The sequence below is a fragment of the Podarcis raffonei genome, chromosome 14 (assembly GCF_027172205.1).
Source record: "Podarcis raffonei isolate rPodRaf1 chromosome 14, rPodRaf1.pri, whole genome shotgun sequence".
NCBI classification, from domain to species: Eukaryota; Metazoa; Chordata; class Lepidosauria; order Squamata; family Lacertidae; genus Podarcis; species Podarcis raffonei.
The window spans coordinates 29,022,312-29,044,647 of NC_070615.1; the positions used below are offsets into that span (position 1 = coordinate 29,022,312).

General features: G+C 46.9%; 2 protein-coding genes across 2 annotated transcripts; one reads left to right on the forward strand and one right to left on the reverse strand.

Moving 5' to 3' along the window:
* Positions 1-1,317: 1,317 nt before the first annotated feature.
* On the reverse strand, positions 1,318-13,317 carry EARS2 (glutamyl-tRNA synthetase 2, mitochondrial). Its single transcript, XM_053364965.1, has 9 exons — positions 13,157-13,317; positions 10,864-11,019; positions 9,065-9,254; positions 7,164-7,636; positions 5,397-5,505; positions 4,786-4,939; positions 3,640-3,770; positions 3,015-3,150; positions 1,318-1,641 (listed from the first exon to the last, which is right to left on the reverse strand). Exons 1-9 carry the CDS (start codon positions 13,245-13,247, stop codon positions 1,558-1,560), a joined length of 1,524 nt encoding a protein of 507 aa, XP_053220940.1. The 5' UTR covers positions 13,248-13,317; the 3' UTR covers positions 1,318-1,557.
* On the forward strand, positions 13,246-20,740 carry UBFD1 (ubiquitin family domain containing 1). Its single transcript, XM_053365614.1, has 8 exons — positions 13,246-13,277; positions 14,487-14,896; positions 15,606-15,881; positions 15,994-16,202; positions 16,917-16,982; positions 17,161-17,266; positions 19,086-19,168; positions 20,368-20,740. Exons 1-8 carry the CDS (start codon positions 13,246-13,248, stop codon positions 20,476-20,478), a joined length of 1,293 nt encoding a protein of 430 aa, XP_053221589.1. The 3' UTR covers positions 20,479-20,740.
* The last annotated feature ends 1,596 nt before the right edge of the window (positions 20,741-22,336 follow it).

The following is a 22,336-nucleotide window of genomic DNA, read 5'->3' on the forward strand; positions in this document are numbered from 1 at the left end:
AATAGAGAAGTATCAAAGACAATGGCCAAATCTATTAAAGATAAAAGGGGAGTGATTTAGCATACTGTTCCCCTCCCTCCCCCCAACATGGCTGGCCTTAGGACCCTACCTGGGTCAGCTTATCTATTGTTTGTTTTGTGCCCTATTCTTCAGCCAAAAAGGCCTGACAGTCCCTACCCTCAGGTCTACAATCTTAAGAGAGATGACAGGACAGGCAAGGGGAAAGGGACAGGGAGGGAGGAAGACAATCAAAACTCAGGCAGTTGTTCCTGTAATGAGCAGCTGGCCTAGCTCAGGAACAGGAGGTGCGTCATGGAGCTGGGCATTCAGCAAGATGCAATGGGCTTTGCTCCCCATCTCTCTTGCACTGAGGCAGTCTGCTGGAATGGCTGCCCCCAGGTGACAGCGGAGATAGACTGAGCTCTGCTTCCCAGGCCCCCCACTGCTTGCTTACCTTCCAAGCCAGCCTGTAGCCACACTTGACTTGGAAGAGTCACCTTCCTTCACCACAAAGGGTCGCAGTCTGAGCCATTCAAGGTTGCTCATATAGGGATGTCTGAGGAGGGCACCACCCTTGTTCTGGAAAGACATCCCAAAACGGTGCTCAGAGGGCTGGATTAAGACCTTTGGAGGCCCTATGCCATGAAAAGATTTTGGTGCCCCCACATATATCTAATTCAAAATATAAACAATAATAAACTGCAACATAAAATTTTACTTTTTGAAATGAAACAAAAACTACAGTAAGATGGAAAGTAATGTTTATTTTTGCATAGTTGTAGAAATGATGTTTGTGTTCAGCTACACCATATGGTCCATGGTAAACCCGGCAAGGGTGAAATCCTGTGGTGTCCTTCTTCCCTTGATGCCCTAAGCACATGCTTATTTTGCTTAATGCTTAATCCAGCCCTGGGCAAAGAGACTAGGCTGAGCACAGGAGATGCTGTTACACCCAGCAGGACCACGCATCTCTGTGGATTTATGGCTGATGATGGTGCAAACGTCACATTAAAGATTTATATTGATTTTCAATTGTATTTTATTGCTCCTTTTCATAGAACCAGAGAATTGTAGAGTTGGGAAAGTCCCCAAGGGTCATCTAGTCCAACCTACTGCAATTAATTATCTCTGAGATTGTAATGCAATAAAAATACCCTTTGAATTTTATGGAACTGGACCTTCGGAGCCTGGTTTGGCTCACTCTCCTGTGGCTTCCAAGGTTGAGGCTGCTCCCCAGCCCCAAAGGAATGCCCAGCGGGGTGACGATGGCTGCGAGGCCACGTGGAAAGTGGTCACAGCAGCACTTTGACCTCCAGCCAGTGTTTTTGCTTTTTTAATTAATGCCACGTCAGACTCAACTAGAACCAGAAATCCCCTTAGTGTCTCAGTGCCAATGCCAGGCTGCCAACCCCAGAGCACTTTTAAAGAGAGAGAGAGAAGTGGTCAAGTCCGTGGCTGTGGGATGCTCTGCAGTCCACAGGAAGGTGTTTGAGCTTCGTGGAAGGCTTGACATGGAAGCTCTATTGAAAGTTCGGTTGGCTGTTTTGCTTCAACAGGTCAGCTGCAAAGGGCTCTCTGGATCCGTGCGCTGGCCTCTCTGGGCCCCAAGGAGACCATCATTTCAGCAACGCTGGGTCCTTCCTGAAATGGACAGGGAGGTTACTCCAGAAAGGGAGGGGGAACCCTTGCCAACTGGAAAGGAACACCTCCCTACTTGAAAACAAGAGCTGAAGCTTTGTGGAAGCTAGAGTCTGAGAGACCTCCATTACAGCACTCCCTCTTCCATATCCATACCACAATTCCATTGACGGAGTGCTCTACAACCTTTCTAGCAGCAGTACCACCTGAGTAAACGGTCTCGGCCCAGTATACCTGAAGGGGCGTCTCCACCTCCATCGTTCAGCCCGGACACTAAGGTCCAGCTCCGAGGGCCTTCTGGCGGTTCCCTCACTGCGAGAAGTGAGCTTACAGGGAACCAGGCATAGGGCCTTCTTGGTGGTGGTGCCCACCCTGTGGAACGCCCTCGCACCAGATGTCAAGGAAATAAACAAGTATCTGACTTTTAGAAGACATCTGAAGGCAGCTTCCTATGATTTCAGCACTGCCCAATAAATGGAATAACATTTTAAAAACTGGCAACCTGTTTAGCTGGCATCTTCATGTTGCCATTCAGGGGCCAAGTAAAGACTTGCTTATCAGGGCATGCCTCGGGGTGTGGGGAGGGCTCACAGAATCATAGAGTTAGAAGGGACCCAGAGGATCGTCTAGTCCAATCCCCTGCAATGCAGGAATATGCAGCTGTCCCTGAATGGAGATCGAACCTGCACCATGCTCTAACCAACTGAGCTATCCATCCTTATTCTTGGTTTTATTCTAGCTCTAGCTTGACCTGTGGGTTTTTGCTCATATTTTTTCATTATTAATTGTCAGGAATGGCCCATCCGTGTTAACTGGTTTCACGTGTTTTTATTGTTACAAGCCACTGGTTTGCTGAAAATGAGGTACAAATAATTTTAGGTCAGCCTTTGTCAATTTGGTGCCCTCTATGTTTTGGACTACAACTCCCATCAGCCCCAACATGATTTGGCTAGGGCTGATGGGAGTTGTAGTCCAAAATACCTCACATCTACCAGGATGGCTCTTTTGATTACAGTGGTACCTCGGGTTACATATGCTTCAGGTTACATACGCTTTACGTTACAGACTCCGCTAACCCAGAAATAGTGCTTCAGGTTAATAACTTTGCTTCAGGTTAAGAACAGAAATTGTGCTCCGGCGGTGCAGCAGCAGCAGGAGGCCCCATTAGCTAAAGTGGTGCTTCAGGTTAAGAACAGTTTCAGGTTAAGAACAGACCTCCAGAACAAATTAAGTTCTTAACCCGAGGTACCACTGTATTTTAAAGAGATATAGCAACTACCACTGAGGTCCATTAGCAGAGCCAAGCCACCTATTGGCTTTCAAAGCAGAGCAATTCAGATGATGAGATTTGGGAAGTGGGGACCAGGGAAATTTACCTTCTGGCCACTGAGGGCCAAGCGGAGAAGCCTCATCATGCCACTGTACTGGGTCCCACTTATCTGCTCTTGCAGCCGCCTCAGGTCTTTGCCCAGCTCCTCTGGGGTCAGAGCAGCCACCGGCTGTTCCAGCAACCTTTGGGAAGAGAAGAAGAAAAAAGGATATTTAAACTCGTTTTTCTAAACTGTGGCTCAGTTTTCACTTGGAAAAGCTACTGCCAAGTAATTTATCGTATCCATTTTGCAGGGCAGATTGTTTCACTTGCAGAAGACCCTTCATGTGGCAAGAGTCATAGAAGTGTAGACTTGGAAGGGACCACGAGGGTCATCTAGTCCAACCCCCTGCAATGGGGCTCAAAAGTGGGGGAATCTTTTGCCCAACGTGGGGCTCAAACCCACAACCCTGAGATTAAGAGTTTCATACTCTACCAGCTGAGATAATGTAAGGTTCTACTGTTTATTTACCATATGAGGGAGACCGGCTGAAAACAAGCACTTACTTCAGCATGGAAAGTACCTGCTGTCACTCAGGTGAGGAGGAAGGTGGAGGAGGCCAGACCTCTAGGTGGCTGCAACATCCCAATGGGTTAAAAAACAACCACAGGCAAGGTCCAGGGCAACTCACCTGAGAACCAGCCTTCCTATTTTGTCTGCCTCTGCTGAAATGGTTTGCAGCTCCTCGTGAGGCACGGAGGGCCGGATCCACAAGAAAGAATACTTGGGTGACACCAAGTCCTTGAGGCGGCTTATGTGACCCTGAGGAGGAAGGACCACTGAGGATCAGAGAGACAGGCAGATCAGTTCCCCTGGCTGGAGCCCCCACCCCAACATCACATCTCTCCCTGCCCCGCTGCACCTTCTTACCTTCAAGTCAAAGAGTTTCCAGCTAGGAAACATATATAGCATGAAGTTCACCTGGCACCTTCATTATACACCTTTAGGTGCCAGGCAAAAGTGTTCCTTTTTAACCAGGCCTTTGGTTGATCTGTTTGACATCCTATAGCCTTCTAAAATGTGGCTCTTTTCTGGGTGTGTGTTGTTGGGTTGTTGTTTTTATTCTGATTATACAGTGGTACCTCTAGTTATGAACTTAATTATTTCCGGAGGTCCGTTCTTAACCTGAAACTGTTCTTAACAAGAGGCACGCTTTTGCTAATGGAGCCTCTTGCTGCTGCTGCTGCGCCGCCAGCACAAATTTTCCGTTCTCATCCTGGGGCAAAGTTCTCAACTCGAGGTAACTCTTCCAGGTTAGTGGAGTTTGTAACCTGAAGCATTTGTAACCTGAGGCATTTGTAACTTGAGGTACAACTGTATATGTTGTGATCTTTTCTGTGGACTGCCCTGAGATCTCCGGGTATAAGGCGGTATATAAACTCAATTAATAATAATAAATAATAATAGTATTTCTCATGCAAATATTGAGGCACCCAGTCACTCAGTGCCACCAGTGTATGGAAATCATCTGGCTCATTTAAGCCTGTGTTATTTCATAATGATGAAACTCACAGGAGGAGGACACTGTTATTTTTATATATCATTATTATTTGTAAAGGAAATCTATGTCTGAGTTAACACTTTGTTATCCCTTTGGAGACGTGCTGTACCTTTTGTGCTTCCAGGATGTGACGCTTTGTGGTGTTAAAATTTAAGACCTTTGTTTTCTTTCCTTTTGTTATGTTGGCAGTTTATTTAAAAAAAAAAAAAAACAAGAAAGCAAAGAGGCAGGTGCACTTGTGCACAGACACACACACACCCTCTTTGCCTGACTTACCATTCTAAGCAGCAGCACCTGCTCCACGTAGCCCTTCTCAAGGACCCCCCGGTCTACCACCTGGCTCCCGTAGGTCTCCTCCACAGAGGCCTGCACCTCTGCCACCAGCTCTTGCCGTTGCAGGTCATCTTCAATCCGACGGGTCAGGTGGATCCTGTGCACACACGCACAACATAGCATCATACAACTGAAGAGTTGGAAAGGACGCTGAGGTGCATTTAATCCATTTCCCTGCAGTACTAGAATATGCAGCTAGAATATCCACATGGGTATCGAACCTGCAGCCTTGACATTGTCAGCAGCATGCTTTAACCGGCTGAGCTATAAGGGGTGGGATGAACTTTTAGGGATACACTTCCTCAGTTTCTCAGCGATGCCTGTTTGCACCCTCTGTGACATCTTGCTTTTTCTTCCCTGAATGCAGCCTGACTTCAGAAGAGACCCCTGAGCTGGAGGGGGACTGGGCTCCAGGGAAGGGAACAGGGAAGGGGACCAAAAGGTGATGCTCAGCAGATGCAGACCCCCCCCCTCGGGATAAACAGCCCGCAGATCAACAGCCAACCAGGAAATGCATGGAAGCTGGTGCTACCCCGCCCCTCTGGTTCCTCCACCTGTTGAACTCGGACAGCTTCTCAAGATCCAGCAGGGCCGAGTGCCTTTCGATCCTGCTCACGTTGAACTCCTCAGTCAGCTCCTTCAACGTCCTGCCCATCCGGTTATCTGCAAAAGAAACCAAGAGTTCTGATTAGATTTTGATTTGATTGATTAAAATCTCAAACAGGAATGGAAATGTGTAGAAGAATACATGACCAAAACATGCTCCAACAAGAATTTATTGATATGTATAGACTGATTTCACAAAGTTAAGTTAAGCTAAGCAGATATATAAGACTGAATGTTTAATTATTAAGATACAAAATACTATCTCAATAATAAAGTTATAAAATGATAACAAGGAAGTCACGCACGGGTGGAGGGAAGACACAGGGCAAGAAATAAGAAATGGATAAATGTTGGTACATAATGAAATGTGATAATGTGAATTTACAAATATAATGTATATGTATCATTATGAAAAGATTTCATATATGTATTGCAACATTAATAATAATGCGCTCATCTTTCACAGCTGCCCACTGGCTGCCATCAGGAGCTCAGGTGAAGCCCATCAGCAAGCAACTCCAATGCAGGCCCCTTGCAAGTGGACCACCAAGGCCACGTCTCTCAGCACCCATCAGCTGATCGGCACTGCCTCTGATGCCCTTTGGTTTGCAAACAGCCCTCAAAGGGATGGCAGCCACCAGCCCTCTGCCACACCTTCACCTAAAGTCACCTCTGATGTGGAGAGCAAAGGGGAAAGGGGTATGTGGTCGGAGGTAAACAGCTTTGTGGGCTAATTTAGGCCCACAAGATGCAGATCTCCCACTCCTGGGTTAGGCGATGCTTTAGAAACACAGGAAGCTGCCTTACCCCATCGGACCTTTGTTCCATGTAACTCAGCACTGCCAACACTTGACAGGCAGTTGTTCTCTAGGGTTTCAGGCAGGGACTCTTTCCTAGCTCTACCTAGAGGTGCCACTGTGGATTGAATTTCTGAGCCTCCAGAGTCTGGACTTCCTACATTCAGCAAGGGATTAGACTCCTGCTGCCTTGGTTCCATAAACACATCCCCAGTGGCCCCAATTTACCATACAAAAAGCAATATTCAGAGTAACAGTTTGCACAACCCACAATTGCACAATTATTCAAAATTCAATTACAGTTGTATCTTGGAAGTCAAATGGAATCTGTTCCAGAAGTCTGTTCGACTTCCAAAATGTTTGGAAACCAAGGCGCGACTTCTGATTGGCTGCAGGAAGCTCTTGCAGACAATCGGAACTCGCATCGGATGTTCGGGTTCCAAAGAATGTTCGCAAACTGGAACACTCACTTCCGGGTTCTCGGCATTCGGGAGCCAAAACGTTCAAGTCGCAAAGCAGTCGACTTCTGAGATACAACTATTTAATTTAATTAATTCATCAACCTTGATGATAATTATTTCCACCTCTAGCACCAGCCTGCAGCTCCCTTGCCCAGGTAATCCAACTGCCCCCCACTTTGGGACCCACTGGAATCGATGGCACACAACTCTAGGATTCCACGGAGAAGCAACAGCGATGGGCTAAGCAGAAAATGTCCTGGGAGGCCTCAGGAAGCCCAGTGACTACCTACTGAGGAAGGACCAGCTCCAGGAGAGACTCCACTGAACACAGTCATTTGCCAAGACAAGGGGGAAAAGGGGGACACCCATGATTTTATAAGCAGGATTCAAATATAAGCAGAGAATTCACACCAACTGAGCCAGCCGGCTGGGGTACCAAGGGCTACGGCCTCATTACCTGCAAATCCAGAGCCACAATTTGTCATGATGTCCAGCAGGGCTTCGGGCAACCAGCCATCCTGCGCAAGCTGCTCCACAAAGATGTCCCCTTGCCTCTTGGAAAGTTTGCTGCCGTCTTTGTTCAGGAGCAGCGGGAGGTGGCCAAATTGAGGTGGGTCCCAGCCAAAGGCCCTGTAAAGGAGGAGGTGCTTGGAGGTGGAGATGAGCCACTCTGCCCCCCGCAGGACATGGCTGATCCCCATGACGTGGTCATCCACCACGTTGGCCAGGTGGTAGGTGGGGAAGCCATCGCTCTTCAGGATCACCGGATCCCCTTCGACATTGGCGACAACGTGCTTGCTCCAGCCGTGGATCAGGTCGCAGAAGGGTTCCGAGTTCTCCTCCAGGCGGAAGCGCATGACAGAGTCAGCGCCCTGAGACACCTTCTCAGCCACCTGCTTGGGGCTCAGGTGGCGGCACCTGTTGTCATATCTGTAAGGAGAGGGGCAGGGTTAGGAATCACATCGGAAGCAGCAGCAGCAGCAGCAGAAGGCTTCATCTGTAACCTAAGCTGCTGGTTCTCATTCAACTGAACCAACACAAAACTCCAAGGCTTTGAGAAACCCAGAATCCCAGCTGAATGAACCACCCTGCCTTTGATGGAGGCAGGAAACATGTCTCCAGAACTTGTACTTTTACAGGGGTCGCACATTGGCACTTTGGAACTCCCTGCCTGTTGATTTATTTTTTTATTATTCATTTGCAGTATTTATAGCCCACAGTATTTTCAATCCCGGAGTGGGGAACAAAGCAATGAAAACAGAGAAAAACAACATATAAAAGTCACAAAAACAGTAAACAACTAAGGTAAACAAGGAAAATTACAGGAATGCAAAGCCTGTATTTCCAATTTAACCAAATACCTAGGTAAAAACAAGCAAATCATTCAAACAGATTTGTTTCAAACAGAGCCAGTGTGGTGTAGTGGTTAGTGTGTTGGACTAAGACCTGGGAGGCTGGGGTTTGAATCCCCACTCAGCCATAAAGCTCAATGGGGCCCCCCTGGGCCAATCACTGCCTCTCAGCCTGGTCTACCTCACAGGGTTGTTTTTAAGGACAAAATGAGGAAAGGGAAAATCGTGTATGCCATTTTAAGCTCCTTGGAGGAAAGGTGGGATATAAACATAAGAAAAAAGAAGACAAACAGATGGTCTTAGTGATAGTTCCCATCCCCTTTTCAATTATGGCTGCTGACTCTTTCCCTCTCTGTCTCTCCCACAAAGAGAACCTGCACTCTGTGGCTTTTGACTTAACACATTTTGCCCCCGCCCCCAAACCCTCCAAGTTCTCACTCTGAGCAGGATAAATTGTTGCCCACAAGCAGCCATAACAAAAGATCTCCCAAGCCCTTCTCCACAGTAGCAACAGAGCAAGGAACATATACTAAGGAAATTTGGGGAGGGGGCGTCAAGCCACAGCTAGTGCTTCTCTCTCTTTCCCTCTTAGATTCACAGAATTAGTCCAACTCCTTGCAACGCATTAGGCAAAGGTCCTGCTCTATTGTTCCAGATACAGCTGGAGATTGAGAAACAGGCCTCTGAAGCTGATAAGCCTGATAAGGAAAACACTGGCCTTTCCCGGCCATCAAGGCCATCCCTGAGTGTAAGCATGCTGGATCAAGGCCAGAAGTCCACAGAGCCCCACACGGACAATTCTTTGGACTCACCCAGCCCTGCCTCCTGATTCCCCATCAGCCAAACATCAGCCCCCATCCCACCCGCATTCAGGACTCTCCTTGGAAGAACGCAGAATTGTCAAAGGCAGAGAGACGTGTAGCAATCCTGCGGCTGAGCAGGACCCAGGTTGCGTCAGCAGCCATGCAGAGAGTACACCCAGGTCTAACCTCCACCTGATCCTTACCGCGGCGTCTGCCGGTTCCTCAGCGCCTCTTTCTTCAGTAGCTCCAGGCGCTGGGGGGTGCAAAAGCAGTGGTAGGCAGCCCCCTTCTCCAGAAGCAGCTCCGCGGCTTCCCTGTATAAGTTGAGTCGCTGGGATTGCTGGTAGGGGGCCACTGGGCCGCCCCGGCGAGGACTCTCCTCGGGTGGGATGCCTGCAAGGGGAGGCAGGGGACAGCTCTTCAGAAGCAACCAAGAGCAAAGGGATCCCAAACGTGGTCCACCCTGCCCTCCCGTGGACCACTTGGAAATTGCTGAGGATGGTTAAGAGCTGCTGCCACCGCCAGGCACAAGGTGTGCTGCCCACTCGCCTGCCATTTTGTCACCCCCCTCAGTCATGACACCCAGGGCGGACTGCTCCCACCGCACCCCCCTTCCTACGCCTCTGGGGGAACTCGAGTGCAAGTTTAGAAAAGTGCAGACAGAGATAGTCTTACAGTGACTCAGATCATTTAAATCCCAGAGAGGCTTGAAGTCCCCACATCCCATAATCACATGATGATTTTCTTAGGTGAAGGAGTGGTGACTCATTATCTGCTCCCCTGATTTTTTTTAAAAATCCCCATTCCCAGGTCACTTAAATCCCAACTCGTTGGACTGTGCTGCAGCCCAGTGGTCAATACACACATTTCCCCCTTTTAAACAAGGTTTTTCTGACGGAAATGCCTATAGCAAGAGTTGGAGGAAGATAGCCCAAAGTATAAAAGGGCAGGCAATCTTGCAAAAGAGGTCCAACCCTCAGGCACCCCAGCGACAAAATCATCAAGAAGTAGGCAGGTGAGTTAGGCACCTGTGAGAGTGCAGCCACAGGGCAAGGAGGCCAGAGCAAACAACCCTTTCCCTTTTTGGATCTTGCAAATCCCGACATTCCAAACAGAAAAACTATAACAAAGAAAATGCACATTATAGAGGTGGAAAAACAAATCAAGTGTGGGAGGGAGCCATCCAATTTCTGAACACAGAGTGTCAGATGTACAATTCTTTGCTTGCTGGACAGAAGTCACATGTGTCTAAAGTGTGGTGGATAACTCACCATCAGCAAATAAATTTGTTTCCTTGAGGCCAAGGCAGCTGACCTGGAGATTGTGTTTTGCTTGGTTTTTTTGCAAGTAAGCAAGGAAACAAGGAGAGGGGACTCTGAACCCCTTTCTATGAGGTTAAGCATCAGGGAGGGTGGATAACTTGCTGAGTGATGGGGCAGCTGTCCTGTTCTCCAAGGTGGTTTATGATGATGATGGGGGGGAGAGCGGGGGTGGGGAGAGGAGGGGGCTGGAATATTTTCTATTTCCCCACTCCCTGGATAAGACAGAAAAACCAAGAACAAAGAGACCTATATTGGCTCCCAGTACGTTTCCGAGCACAATCCAAAATGCTGGTGCTGACCTTTAAAACCCTAAATGGCCTCGGCCCTGTATACCTGAAGAAGCATCTCCACCCCCAACATCCAGCCTGGACACCAAGAGCCAGCTCCGAGAGCCCTCACTGTGAGAAGTGAAGTTACAAGGAGCCAGGCAGAGGGCCTTCTCGGTAGTGGCACCCACCCTGTGGAACGCCCTCCCATCAGATGTAAAGAAGATAACAAACTATACAACCTTGGGAAGAACTCTGAAGGTAGCCCTGCATAGGGAAGTTTTAAAATGTTTAATGCAACCCAGTCAGATGGGCGGGGTATAAATAATACCTGGCAAAGGATGCAACCCCACACACTGTTTGGCCCCTGTGTTAGAGCCTGAACTGCACGCATGTGTGGGAAAGAAGAATTACCTGCCCATTCCAGCATATCTTCTATGCCTTCAGCAGCCCCGGGCACCACCCGGCTTTGGTCTGTGTCCTCCAGTCTGAGGATGAAGCTCCCTTGGTGTTTCTTGGCAAAAATGTAGTTGTACAAAGCAGTCCGCAGGCCACCTAGGTGCAGGAACCCTGCACAGCACGTAGAAAAGGAAGAACAGGGTACATGAGGCACCACTCTGGTGCTATAATCCGAGGCTGTTCGCTGTTCTAGCTGAAAAGAGAACCTCCACATCAAGAGTCATTCCACTTCCAATTACATGAGCAGGAGAGAAGTGAACGGTTTGAAATGTGCAAGCAGTTGAAAAATATCTTCCTTCTCAAAATAATATTAGAATTCAGGCTGGCTGGTTCAGAACATGCAATGCATATCACAGCCCCAAGAGAAAGAGGAGACTGTTTACTTAGTTAACTTTAAAAAGAGGAATAGGCAAAAGTAGGGAGAAAAGGTGTGCTGAGAGATGTTAACAGTGAAATGGAACTCCATGTTCAAGAGTGTTGGGATTCGCAGGATGCTGAGTAAGTCTGCAGGCTTCAACAGGCTGATGCAACACTGTACTTCTGTGAAGTGCTGGGTCAGAGTGACCCAGCAGGAATGTGATTGGCTATCACCTGTTTTAAAAGGAAAGCCTGTTCAACAGTACAGTGGTGCCTCGCAAGACGAAATTAATTCGTTCCGCGAGTTTTGTCGTCTTGCGATTCTTTTCGTCTTGCGAAGCACGGTGTCGGGAAAGTTTTGGAAAAGCTTCAAAAATCACCAAAGTCTTTAAAAACCTCAAAAAAGGCTACCACACCACGTTCTATGAGTTGCTCCTCGAAGTCAAGTCGCAACTGTATTAACGGTGTTAAGAAAAAGGAAACAAACTTGCAAGACGTTTCCGTCTTGCGAAGCAAGCCCATAGGGAAAATCGTCTTGCGAAGCAGCTCAAAAAACAAAAAACCCTTTCGTCTAGCGAGTTTTTTGTCTTGCGAGGCATTCATCTTGCGAGGTACCACTGTAATTGTGGTTGTGCTGTGGTGTGGTGGTGCTGTGGTGGAGAGTATTTGTTTGCCTCAAGGTGCAAGTACTCTGTATGAACTGCTTTTGTAAATACTTGTATATAGCTCACATTAAAAGACTGCACTAAAGAACCTGGGACTCTGAGCGTTCTGCTAAAAGCGCCGCGAGGAATTCGCGACAAAGAGCAGTCTACCTCTGATTAACAAAGGATTATGAGCTTCCCAGAAACATGCACTTGGCCTTTTTTGGATGCAGCTGTGATGGAATAGAATTTCCACCTTCTGCAACCAGCACTGTTATGATGGCAGTTGCAAGGCAAACTATATGGAGATCATCAGGTTGGGGAAGCCTGAATGAGATAGGTTTTTGGTCTGATCCATGAACCTGGGCAATTCTTGCGCTATCCCCACGTATCCAACTTCACCTGGGTTCAGGGACCTTCAACCACAAGGGTAAGCAAACTTCCATGATCTACTCTGATTTCTGAGACACCTTTGACAAACCCCCCTTTGTTTTTGTTCATCCCACACCAAGGGCATAACAGCAGCATCTCAGCTCCAAGGACAGTAATAAAAACCAAGAGGCATTCAATTAGGCCTGCACAACTCATGATTCATGAAGCTGACTAGATCCCACCATTGGTAGTTACTTATATATAACTCAATGAGCAAGTGTGTAGCGGTCAGAGGCCTAGGATCTTGGGAGACCACATTTTTTAATGACTAAGTTGTTTTTAATATAGTTTGAATGCTGTAACCCATCCTGGGACCTTAGTGTGAAGGGCAGGTAAAAAAATTAATTGATACCTATTAATACTTGTTACTGTATATGGCTATGCATAATCATTTAGACATAGCGTGGTTCCCATTTATAGCCAACAATAGTGTATTACACAAACCTCCAATGACTCATGCATTGCTATGGAATGGGTTATTTGCCTTTCCCTGATGGGTTCTCTTAAACCTGTTTCAGACTATCCCTTTGTTGTTGTTGATGATGGCACAGTTACAGCTGCGGGGTTTGTTCTCTTTTTATTTCTCTGCACATCCTATTGACTTTTTACAGCTGTAGTTTCAGCAAACCAGCAAACACGTATTTTTTTAAAATATGATAACAATATCCGATTTGGCGAATCGCTTTTGCAAACTGCCCGGGAAGGCAGCACGAAAGCACCCGAATAACCCTAATCATGTCAGGCAGCGGCCCAAGGAAGTCCCCGCGGCTTCGGCAGCTAGGCGAGGAGCTCCGCGTGGCTCCGGGGCAGCTCACCTGTGGGGCTGGGCGCGAACCTCACCCGCACGCCGGACCCCCGGACTGCGCCTCGCAAGGCATCCCCCGCCGCTGCAGCCCCCAGTCCCATGGCGGCGGCAGCAGCAGCGGCCTTCCAGCTGTAGACTCAACAAGCAGCGGCAGAAGCGCACGTGGTCTAACACAAGGCCCCGCCCCCCGCGCTCCATTGGCTACATCCTGTCGGTCATTCAGTTTCCGACAGGAACAAGGGGCGGAGCCAGACTTAAAGAAACAGCGTCCTCGCTGCGGCCGCAGAAATGGGGCAACGCCGAAGTGGGACCAAATACTATCAGTTTTACTTTTTATTTTTTTAATTATTTTAAATTTTTAATAGTATCTTTATTTTTCTATTCTATATTAAGGGGAGGAAGAGAGGGTGGATTTATTTTTTATATACACATTATTTTTGCGGGGTTTTTTGGCTCGTAGAACGTGGATCAAGCTGTTCCAATCAATTTATTCTTTATATACGTGTGTGTGTGTTTATATTATTTATTTCATAAAATGTGTACACTGCTTGATTGTGGGGGAAAAACCTCTTCAAGCTGTTTACAAAAATAAGAAACAATAAAGTATATGAAACAATAAAATTATCAATAAGACAAGTTAGCAACAATAATCTAAAACTTTAGTATATGGCAGCACAGCAAATTAGCTAGAAGGCTGACCATTGGTGTCTCCTTTGCATCCTGCTTGGGGTGGGCTTCCCAGAGGAGGATGCACCTAGTTGGCCACTGCCCCTGTAAGAGACAGGCTTGCAGCGGAGCTCCAAGGGCCATCCTTCTCCAGGTAAGACAACCTTAGCTGAGAGGCAGAGCTACTGCCTGCCATGCAAAAGGTCCTGGGTGGGAAAGAGTCCCTGCCAGAGTTCCTGGAGACTGGCTGTGCTAACTAACTATGTTCCTGTAAAAGCAACCAGTGACTTATGGCAAAAAAGGACTAGTAACTTTATTCTGATTAGCTCCATTTATTGGCTGGCTGGTCCTGTGTTCTCCTGCTCCACTGAGGCTCTTTTGAGGCGTGTTGAGAACTTGGCTTTTGATAGTGCTCTTTTTATTAGCTGTATTGTAATACACGTATTTTTAATATTGTTTTAATTCTGTCAGAGTTTAATTACTTATCAATGGTTGTCTTATATATATATTTAGCTTTTTTTGTATTTTATCTGCGTTGTTTTTATTTGTGGAAGCCATCCTGAGTCGCCTTATGGGGTAAAAGCAGGATATAAATACTGTAACAAGAAGAGACAGGCGGCAGCAAGAAGGCCGTGGCCAAAACTGTGTCAAATATTTAATAAATAATAATTAAAGAATATTTATTTATTTTTACTTTTTTTAAAAGCGTCATTCCCTGTTCTATATTTCTTTAAAGCTTTTCCACCGCCTCTCCAGCTTGGGCGACTTACAAAACCAAACCACGTGGAACTTCAACGCTACGACGGAGCAGCCTCCGCCAACTTCGTGCCCTCCATCGGGCTTTTGAACTACAACTCCCATCAGCCCCTGCCGCCACAACAGCCATGTTGGCTGGCTGACTGTAGAGAAGGAGGTGGCGGGAGCTGTAGTCCAAAACATCCGGACCGGCGAGCGAAGGTTTCGAGGCGGAAGGGGCGGGCTACGGAGGCCGACGGAGGCCAATCCGGACCGCCCGGCGCTTTTCCCGGCACCCCCCCGGGCGGGTTGTACACAATCATCATGGCTGCCGCCTCTGCCACCCCCGGTGCGCGCGCGAGAGAGAGCGGGGTCCGCCAGGGGCGGGGGCGCGCGGAGGGAAATAGGGGGCAAGGCCTGGGCTGTACACATTGGGGGTGGTCGACCCCCGGCCTTCCCTCTCCCCGTGCCAGGGCAGCTCCAAACTCCCCCCTCAAGGCAGCGACTAGGCTGGGTTGGGCTGGAGGTTCACGCTCACCTGACTCCCTTCTCTCGGCTTCGTGCCTTGAGCCACTTTTTCCTAAAGCGCCACCCACCCAGGAAAGCTTCGGAGGGTCTTCCTCGGGGGAGGCGCCCTGGCACGAGGGAGGAGAGTTTCCCAGGCGGGTAGCCGATGTCTGCCTGGCTTCAGCCCTGACGGGCTGGCCCGCTAAACTGGGGGCGAGTGCAGAGGTGGGGGGTGTAGGGAGAAATACTGCAAGGCATAAGAATGAGGAAAGTAGGGTTCTGCTCGCCAAGCGGGTACAAGTGGAGGAGGCACTCCGCTACTGGGATAAATGCTATTAAACAAAGAGAAAATCGTTCCTGTTAGGAGTGTTTTGAGCTGAGACTGTACCTGCCACTGACATAATTCAGCCCCGACTGAAGTCTTAATCTGGAGTGGTGGGGGTTTTTGTTTTTATTTTGAGTGTTGTCCCAAAACAGCGCATAAGGAGTGTATGTATACATATCCCACCTCTCTCAAGGGGGCTGTTCTCATTTGTTTCCTTTCTTTGCAGATTCGGATGACACCAGCATGGATGCAGAAGCTGAGAATCCGCCTCTAGACTGCAGGGATGGCAGCGATCCTCTTTCTGCTGAGAAACCTTTGGAGACTGATGATCCTCAAAGTGATCCACCAGACCCACAGGCTTCTGTCAGCAATGGCGGCGATTCTGAGATTGGGAAAGAGCTGGTTGAGCTAAAAATTATCTGGAACAAAAATAAGTATGACTTGAAGTTCCCACTTGATAACACAGGGGCTGACCTGAAGCAGAAAATCCACTCACTCACAGGTGAGGCTGTCTGTGTTTTATGGAGAGGTAATTCTACCACGTGACCTTCCCATCATATCTGGAAGAAATTCCTGCGTTAAAAAGTCTTCCCTGTTGATTCCTTCTTTGCTAGGCCTTCCACCTGCAATGCAGAAGGTCATGTTCAAAGGACTTCTACCAGAGGATAAAACTTTACGGGAAATCAAAGTGATCAATGGAGCAAAAATAATGGTGGTTGGCTCAACTATCAATGATGTCTTGGCAGTAAACACACCGAAAGATGCTGCTCAGCAGGAAGTGAAATCAGAAGAGACCAAAAAGGAGCCCCTTTGCAGACAAAAGGTTGGTTACATCTGCCAGTCTAGGTAGCTTGTTTGGACTGAAGGTGTACATGGATCTCCCAGGTAAAATGGGGGTACCCCTTTTGACCATAGACCTGTTAAAAGGAAGGATCTTGAGGTCCATGTGCTTCAGTGACAGGTTAACTTGAAGCTCCTTATCTTGATAATTCCTGCAACAGCCTTCTGGTTAGATCACTATTCCAATAACTGTAAAAACTATCTGCAAGTCCAAGGTTGAAGAGCCATTTGAACTCTATTTAACTTTAGTGGAATGGACAGTGTAGTGACTGTAATTTAGCAATAGATAACATTTTATAGCCAAATGGTGCTGCCCTTCAGGTAGTCCTGTTGAATTTGGCCTTTGTCACCTTTGGCCGATAGCTAATTCTGCTATCAACTGGCCAGTTTTGAGGTGGGAATCTCTGTGAGACCTTCTCGTGCTTTCCTTTGCAAAGTTACTAATGTGATAGTTTTCACCAAAGTTGTGGTGTAAACCCTTGAATTTTAGGGAAGTGTGTGAATTTATAACTTATGATAGACAGCATACTATGCATTTCTTGATTGCATTTGGATTGTGTGGCTAAGATAAGAGGTAACTAGTTGCCTGTGTATCTTCTAGAAATTCTTAAAAATCTCAATATGTTAGCAAGTAGGTAGATGGGAAAATCTTCTAGGCTTTTGTCATGTTTATTTTTTTTTTTCCGCTTTGTTACAGCAACACAGGAAAGTGTTAGATAAAGGAAAACCTGAAGATGTGATGCCTTCTGTCAAGGGTGCCCAGGTGTGTGAGTAGGCTGTGTCATTGTCGAGGTCCATAGGAGCCAGTGGCAGATTCTGGGGCTCTTCCTTCTCTCCTACACTTGTGTCCTGTAGAGGAGGGTGGCTTTTTTAACTTTGTGCTGTAAAGCTGGCAGAAGCTTCCTGTTGTTCACAGAAGACCTCTGTTCTCGACTTCTTAGGAGCGCCTGCCAACTGTTCCTTTATCGGGCATGTACAACAAGTCGGGTGGAAAAGTGCGGCTCACCTTTAAACTCGAACAAGATCAGCTCTGGATTGGCACTAAAGGTAGGTGCTCAAAATTATATACTTTGGGGGGACCTGAAGACTTATCTCTGGGGGAGTACTGATGGCATGTTTAGTGTTTCACAGCTGACCCCTTGCAAGATTTCTGAGCCTGTAGAGTCATCCTGTTCGGGTGATGGTTTAGGAGCAACAGGTAGAAACATGCTACAGTTCATGTGAAGCTTGAGCGGAAAAGGCATTGGTGATTTAGATACCTTAGAGTGCATTTCCTGTACATCTTTGACCAATCAATAATTTGGCCTGCTTGAAGGGTTGACCTCCCTAATATATGAGGGCTTTTGTGGCACTTCAGTGTTTAATACTCTGCCTGTGCCCCTTGTGTCTGTTGTGCAGGAGTCTTTTTGTGTTAGGGGGTTGAGCTGCTTGTGTCCCAAGAACCACCCTGGAGGGAGGCTCTGAAAGTGCTGAAACATTGAGAGCGCTGGCATTCTGCACACACGCACACCTGTGGCACTTTGTTTATTTATTTATATACCACTGTTCTCATAAATATCAGAACATTGCACAGGGGCTGGGCAGAGTGGGGGACCATTAAAAGCAGAACTTGCAGTACAGAGGGTCCTTAGAAAGAGATTTTGTTGATCTGGCTGGCTGGTTGAACTCTGTGTAGTGTTTTAGTGGCTCTGTAAGCTGCACTTCCTGCTTGTTTGCAGCCCCAGGCTTTCTTTAGATGCAAAACTGGATTGAGCAGGCATGATGCGTGGAGTTGAAAGGGCTAAAGAGTCTGTGGGAAATTATGGGTATTTCTGAGTTTCATTTAACAAGGCTAGTTGAGGAGCAGCATACTTTTGCTACACTCTGGTTTCCATTGAAAGCTGGGGCTTACTAGTTTAGATGTTTTTGACCCTCACACAGAGCAACAGGCACAGTGTAGCCCAAACTAAGCTGTTGTATGTCCCATTTGGTTTCAATAGCAGCTAAGCTCATGCTTAATTCTCACCAGATGAAATTAATGGGCACAAAGTGCTTTTGGCCTCAGTCACAACTGTGGTTGTGTAATCTCTGTATTATGACTTCTTAATGGTTACTGATATGACTGAATAATATTCTAATGCAGTAATGGCCAATTTCATTATATGGGGTTTGGTTTTCCCCAATCCAACTCCTTAGCAGTAGGAGCACTTCAACCATCACCTGTTCTTGCAGCAGCCCACCTGGGGAGGGTCAGGCACCTGGTAGTTCACATCTCTGCCTGGCAAATGGCCCTACCATTGGGGAAAGAGAGAGACCATCAGAGTGCCTCAGAAGGGGGATCTTCTCCTTTTGCAAAAAGGCACATCTGTTGACTAGGACAGATGTGAAATGTGACACTCTGTTATGCTGGCCTTGGACCAGCTTCAAACAGGGAGGAAATATGCTGATAAGAGGTTGAAATGCATTCTCATTTTGTCGCTGTGTGGTGTTGCAGACGGACCATGCTTTTGTTTTGTTTCTTTAATTCTATCTAATTTCTTGCCACAGGAATGGTTTAGGGGGTGAACTAGGGAAACAGCAAGAACTTTAAGGATTAAGCTGCATATGGGGTTCATAAATTTCTTTTGTCTTAGCAGTAGAAAGCCATTTATTTATTTATTTAAATCCTTCCAGTGAGTTGAGTGATGCAAAGAGCATTCAGGGTGGAGGGAAGGTCTTCTTTGGAAGAGGAGAGGTTGTTGGGATCAGGTATTGGGACTGGTGCAGTTTTGAGAAAGCCTTTCCTTTTTCATACATTCTGATGGGATGGAGAAGCTCTGGAAGGAAGAGTGGAGGAATGGTGTGAAATGTCATCCTGCCCAACTTGACATGTTTTATTTCAACACAGAAAGAACAGAAAAGTTGCCCATGGGGTCTATCAAGAACGTGGTGAGTGAACCTATCGAAGGACATGAGGATTATCACATGATGGTAAGGAACGGTCCTCTGCAAATACTGCACCTGAACTTTTGCAGATGTTAAGCCCAGGGTTTCAGGAGAAGACTACATTCCTATGAGCAAAAGCAGGCAGCATAAGGGCTAATTTAGAGAGAAGCCTTTCTTCCTTCTATACCCTTCATGTAGCACTCCATAGAGAGGATCATATTCCCTGCTTTTTACCCTGCAAGAAGACTCAGCATTCAGTGAACTCCTGTGAATTGTCTGCCTCTCTTCTATTTTCTATGGAGGAAGTACTTCTCCCTTCAGTGGACAGAAACACACAGGGGCACAGGGCCTCTACTTACATAACAATCTCATTAACTCTTTGGTTTATTTGCCACTTGAAAGGAGAGTTTGTGTCTCCTTCTCTTTCCTCCTCTCACAAATAGAACTGAAGTTGGTGTTGAGTGAGGACCAAGGGGTGTGTTTGTGACCCTCTGGATGTTGCTGAACCACAACTCCCATCAGCTAGCATGGCCCAGCGGTCAAGAAGGATGATCATGATAGGAGTTGTAGTACAGTTTGGATGCATCAGCTGACTGGTTTGCACAAGTGTAGGAGTAAATAATTGAAGCAGAACACCGGGGGGGGGGGGAGGCGCAGTGTGTGAGCACAGAGCTCATTCCCGAAGCACCAAACCATGTTTTGGCTTTTATATTCAAAAGTCTGGGCCCAGTTGGCAAAATGCATAATGTCTCTGTGTGTGAACAAAGTAGTATCCAGCTAAGATTCACCTTGCTGGAGGCAAGCCAATATTCTCTGCCTCAACTACTTTGTCTGTAATATGGAGATGCTGGTGTTAGTGGTGGCCTACATTGTTTGGTTGTTGTAAGGGTTTGGGGATAACGTACGTGAAATACTTTGAACACCTGAATATGTATAAGCAGAAAGTGTCTGATACCAGTTGCTGAAAACCACAGGAGGAGAGAGTGCTCTTGTGCTCAAATCCTGCTTGTGTGTTTCCCAAAAGAGGCATCTGCTTCGCTACTAGAAGAACAGAATGCTGAACTAGGTGGGCCATTGGCCTGATCCAGCAGGCACTTCTTATATTCTTCAATGTTTTGAGAGAGAGAACTGCTGCTCCTCAGGAAACTGCTGAATCTAGCTTGGTCCCAGTGTTGAATGAGGTGGCCATAGTTTGAGAGACCTTAATCCTGAGCCTCCTGTTCTTCTTTTCCCACATCTTCCAGGCCTTCCAGCTGGGTCCTACTGAAGCCTCTTACTACTGGGTCTATTGGGTGCCTACTCAATACGTTGATGCCATCAAGGACACAGTGCTGGGGAAGTGGCAGTATTTTTGAAGGCACGCTCACCTCTGGCACTGGAGACTGACATGAACCTAAGGACACTGCTAGGAGAGGCCTGGACATGGGTCGTCCTGGAACTTCTTATCGATACGATCTCAAAGAGGCCTGGGAGGACGCCAGAGGTGGGGATCTCTCGCCATTAGTTTATTTTTAACTTAAAAAGTGCAGCAGCAGCCTTTGTTCGGCAGCCCAGCTTCAACCATATTTAAAAACAAAAAGCAAATATGATGAAAACAATAAACCTTAATTCACAAACCACTGTGTGTAATACACTTTAACTGTGCCAGGTGTAGTAGCCCTTCTGGTTTTCTGTTTCTGCAAGGAGAAAAACGCTGACACACCGCTGAGGATTTTCTACATGATTTGGACAAGAGACAGATATTTTCGTAACTCTTCATTAACAAGCATTATGGTTTGTTTTGAGGTATGCGCTTGTGACTGGGAGCTTGAGAAGTAGGTTTCTCTCTCTCCTTTTTAATACTAAAAGAAAACTTTTAAATGGTATGCAAACTTGGGGTTTCAGAAGCCATATCTTCCTTGTCCTTAAGTTTCCTGGTAGCTTTTCTGGTAGCAAAATGGGACAACTCTCAGTCTTAACCCAAAGATGCTTGACTCCTTTTTCAGATGCTGGCAATGATTCTTTAGTGGAGTTTTTCATGCCTGTTACTGAGAGGAAGGAAGCTTAATAATGCAGGAGGCTTGCAGCCATGCTGGACTGTTGCTTACTCTGTTCTGTGTTCCGCCATTCTCTCTTTCTCCCTTTCTGCTACCATTATTAGGGGGATCTAGACTGCCTTAAGAAGCATTTCTTGGCTATCCCTGTTGTTACCGAGAATTACTTTGCAGCTAGCTTGTGGGTTTGTTATCTCTTGTTTTACGTATAACATTTGCTCTGCATCCAGACCGCATCCAGTATCACCCCAGCATCAGTGGGGCCTCTGAATGTGTGTACAGTCACACGGCTGCCTCAATGTGCTCAGAAGGGAGGTCCCTCCCTGTGTTCAAAGAAGAGACACGGCTGGTCTGTGTGAACATATGTGCTCTCCTGCGCATTCTAGAGATGCTGGGTTTGCAGCAGTTATCTACAGCAAGAGAGCACATTCTTCACACCCTTTAATATGAGGTTAGTGGCATTGTCAAATGTTTTAGCAACTTTTCCATAAAACGGTGGTTAAAATTGAACAAAGTGGTAGTCACTTGCTTTTTGTTCTTTATACCAGAACTCTGGTCCACTGCGTGGCCTGTGGAGGACACGAATTTGCTTTAGAATACAGGTTTTTTTCTGTTTGGTGCTCTTTATACCATGTTTTCAGCTGAGCGAGTAGCTGGCCATCACCCTGTTCCTTGGCCCACTTGGGGGACCCACTTGGGTGTCCTTGTACCCTATCTTCCAAGCAGGTGTTCCTTGAGTCTTTGCCTAGGTGAACTTGGAGTGTGGCTTAACATCATGATTTGCATTGATCCTGGTAGGAACTGAACCAGAATGAACTGTCATTCCAGCCTAGCTCATTCAGGATAAGTTCCCTGGGGTTCATGTTTTTTAAGAACAACTCAGACAAATTGCATCCATAGACCTCCCTTGTTCAGTTGAGTTGGCCATCTTATTTTCTGCTGAGCTATTGTATAAATCTTTTTGTGCCTGGTGGGGGCACATTTCAAGAACCCTTGAAGTAATTGTGACTTCTGTGCCATCTAATTTTTTGGAAGTGACCAGTCTGGTTTTGATGATTGATTTCCCTGCTCCTAAACATCACCAGGTGTCTGAATAGAGATATATAAAACTTCAAATGTTAATGCTGTGGTTGGGTCAGGGCATGTTTTCCTGGAGAAAAAACAGGCATTTGGAGAAATT

Coding starts and splice junctions, on each gene's coding strand:
- UBFD1 (XM_053365614.1), top strand. CDS start 13,246: ATGGCGGCGGCAGCAGCAGCGGCCTTCCAGCT. Junction 14,897..15,605: donor TGCCGCCTCTGCCACCCCCG/GTGCGCGCGCGA, acceptor CTTTCTTTGCAG/ATTCGGATGACACCAGCATG. Junction 16,983..17,160: donor CTTCTGTCAAGGGTGCCCAG/GTGTGTGAGTAG, acceptor TCGACTTCTTAG/GAGCGCCTGCCAACTGTTCC.
- EARS2 (XM_053364965.1), bottom strand. CDS start 13,247: ATGGGACTGGGGGCTGCAGCGGCGGGGGATGCCTTGCGAGGCGCAGTC. Junction 9,255..10,863: donor AGATATGCTGGAATGGGCAG/GTAATTCTTCTT, acceptor CTCCCCTTGCAG/GCATCCCACCCGAGGAGAGT. Junction 7,637..9,064: donor AGGAACCGGCAGACGCCGCG/GTAAGGATCAGG, acceptor CTCTCCTTACAG/ATATGACAACAGGTGCCGCC.